Source organism: Salvelinus sp. IW2-2015, linkage group LG13 (assembly GCF_002910315.2).
Source record: "Salvelinus sp. IW2-2015 linkage group LG13, ASM291031v2, whole genome shotgun sequence".
NCBI lineage: Eukaryota > Metazoa > Chordata > Actinopteri > Salmoniformes > Salmonidae > Salvelinus > Salvelinus sp. IW2-2015.
The window spans coordinates 48,202,667-48,205,857 of NC_036853.1; the positions used below are offsets into that span (position 1 = coordinate 48,202,667).

At 41.8% G+C, this 3,191-nt stretch overlaps 1 protein-coding gene across 1 annotated transcript in view; it reads left to right on the forward strand.

The window, feature by feature from the left end:
- The first annotated feature begins 1,260 nt into the window (after nt 1-1,260).
- The window catches only part of LOC111971305 (uncharacterized), a 124,910-nt gene continuing 122,979 nt past the window's right edge, over nt 1,261-3,191 (forward strand). The window contains exons 1-2 of the mRNA XM_070446396.1: nt 1,261-1,628; nt 1,994-2,124. Of these exons, the coding sequence (XP_070302497.1) occupies nt 1,556-1,628; nt 1,994-2,124 (204 nt within the window). The 5' untranslated portion in view covers nt 1,261-1,555. The remainder of the gene's footprint in view (nt 1,629-1,993; nt 2,125-3,191) is intronic.

Genomic DNA, 3,191 nt, shown 5'->3' on the forward strand with positions numbered 1-3,191 from the left:
MGCATATCCAGCTCCATCATTCATTAAATCAGATGGCTCATTCACCACAAAACCCACTGATATTGCAAACTAATTTAATGATTTTTTTTTCCATTGGTAAGATTAGAAACTTAAGCATGACATGCCAGCAACAAATGCTGACACTACACATCCAAGTATATCTGACCAAATMATGAAGGACAACCATTGCAATTTTGAATTCTGTAAAGTGAGTGTGGAAGAGGTGAAAATATTATTATTGRTGTCTATCAACAATGACAAGCCACCCGGGTCTGACAACTTGGATGGAAAATTACTAAGGATAAAAGCGGACAATATTACCACTCATCTTTGCCATATCTTAAATTGAAGCCTACTAGAAAGTGTGTGCCCTCAGGCCTGGAGGGAAGCAAAAGTAATTCCGCTACCTAAGAATAGTAAAGCCCCCTTTACTGGCTCATATAGCCGACCAATCAGCCTGTTACCATCCCTTAGTAAACCTTTAGAAAAAATTGCATTTGACCAGATACAATGCTATTTTACAGTAAACAAATTTACAACAGACTTTCAGCATGCTTATAGGGAAGGACATTCAATAAGCACAGCACTTACACAAATTACTGATGATTGGCTGAGAGAAATTGGCCCAAAGTGGAGGAGATATTGACTTCATCACTACTTGTCTTTGTGAGAGGTTTTGACATGTTGAATGCACTGAGCTGTCTGTTTGAACTACTTGCACACAGCTTGGACAAACATGCATACCCCACAAGACATGCCACCAGAGGTCTCTTCACAGTCCCCAAGTCCAGAACAGACTATGGGAGGCACACAGTACTACATAGAGCCATCGACTCCATGGAACTCTATTCCACATCAATGATGTATTTGATAACATTCCACTCCAGCCTTTACCATGAGCCTGTCCTCCCCAATTAAGGTGCCTCTAACCTCCTGTGGTACAGTCCAATAAATGAAGGACTACACACACCACAAAAACATTAAAAAACAAATAAATCACATAGAAAATAGTTTAAATTATTATTTCTATGATAACTTGTATAAAAATATATAGATAATTGTGGACATTTTTCCATTGTTTTGGCACAAATTATTCATTTGCAAAGTGAATGTGTACAGGACTCTTATTCAGAAGAATTCCACAAATCCGTGACTCGGAAGTACTAGTTCTTCTTGCTGTGTCACAGTTTTCTGGACCATAGAGTTTTGTTGGCCTTTGTCGGACTTTTGCCAACCCCCAAGGTCCAATTACAATTTCCACGTTAGCGTTTTTGAATTCGCGTTGAGATAGGACTTGGTTGATATATGTTATTTTATGCAACGCTAGCTAGCTGCTTACAATGACTAAACTGTATGGTTTTTTTCACACTCAAATAGCCTCCGTCATGGAGGCGCTTGCGAATGCAGCCGTGTATCAGAGATCTGTAAACTCGTAGACGACGACTATGCAGTGTTTCGTTTGGAAGTAACTCAAAGCCAGAAAGAAAACAGGACATTGCGGAGGAAACTACAGTTACTGGAACTGAAGGTGGCACGGGAGCGCGCAGAGAGGACAATGCGAGAGCGCGTCCTCGCAAGTCGTCCAAGAAGTGTCAAGATTCTCGACCAGTACAGAGGAATGGCAAGAGGTACATTTTGCAGAAGGACAAGACTGCCGGGCATAGCGCCCTGTTCCCKTCAGCGCACGTGTGGCTTTACATGTGTTAAGTACATATGGTTGACCAAAATTGGGTGTTGGTCAGTTTTTGGATTGCATGGAATAATTCCCCWGATTCCTTTGTTCAAGATAATTAAGACACTATCATATTTTAACCAGATTCTTGATTTACAACATTTCCTATTATTTACTAATTGAAAACAATATGATGCATGGAACATAATCAATCGATCTATAAATAGTATATCAAGAAGTTATGAGAAGTGTTACCTTACAGACAGTGTCAAAACGGTCAATAGTGTACCTAACCACCTCTATTCCCCCAATCATTCTCAGGCGAAGGACATCTCACTGGAGGCCACAGAAGCTTTGTGAAGCCAGCTGGACACAATACATGGAGAGATGACCAACCAATCACAGTTGATGAAGGGAGTGGAACCTCAACCCAGCACATTATCATAATAGAGGTTAGTATAATAGTGTTGCATAAAATGTTTTTTTAACTTTGTAAATCAAATGTGGCCTGTTTATTTCCGAAAGGCTCCTCTTCAGCTATTCACTTGCTTACAGTGCATTTGGAAAGTATTTAGACCCCGTCARTTCTACATTTTGTTACGTTACAGCCTTATTCTGAAATTGATTAAATCGTTTTTCCCCCTCATCAATCTACACACAATACCCTCATAATGGCAAAGAAAAAAAAMAATTTTTGATTTTTTCTCTCTCAATATATTAAAAATAAACTGAAATATAACAATTACGTAAGTATTCAGACCCTTTACTCAGTACTTTGTTGAAGCACCTTTGGCAGRGATTACAGCCTCGAGTCTTCTTGGGTATGACGCTACAAGCTTGGCACACCCGTATTTGGGGAGTTTCTTCCATTCTTCTCTGRAGATCCTCTCAAGCTCTGTCAGGCTGGATGGGYAGCGTTGCTGCACAGCTATTTTCAGGTCTCTCCAGAGATGTTCAATAGGGTTCAAGTCCAGGCTCTGGCTGGGTCACTCAAGGATATTTAGAAACTTGTCCCAAAGCCACTCCTGCGTTGTCTTGGCTGTGTGCTTCGGGTCGTTGTCCTGTTGGAAGTTGAACCTTCGCCCCAGTCTGAGGTCCTGAGCAGGTTTCTAACATGGATCTCAATGTACTTTGCTCCGTTCATCTTTCCCTCAATCCTGACTAGTCTCCCAGTTCCTGCCGCTGAGAAACATCCCTACAGCATGATTCTGCCACCACCATGCTTCACCGTAGGGATGGTATTAGCTAGGTGATGAGCGGTTCCTGGTTTCCTCCAGACGTGATGCTTGGCATTSAGGCCAAAGAGTTCAGTCTTGGTTTCATCAGACCAGGGAATCTTGTTTCTCATGGTCTGAGAGTCCTTTAGGTGCCTTTTGGCAAACTCCAAGCAGGCGMTCATGCGCCTTTTACTGAGGAGAGGCTTCCGTCTGGCCACTCTACCATAAAGGCCTGATTGGTGGAGTGCTACAGAGATGGTTGTCCTTCTGGAAGGTTTTCCCATCTCCACAGAGGAACTCTG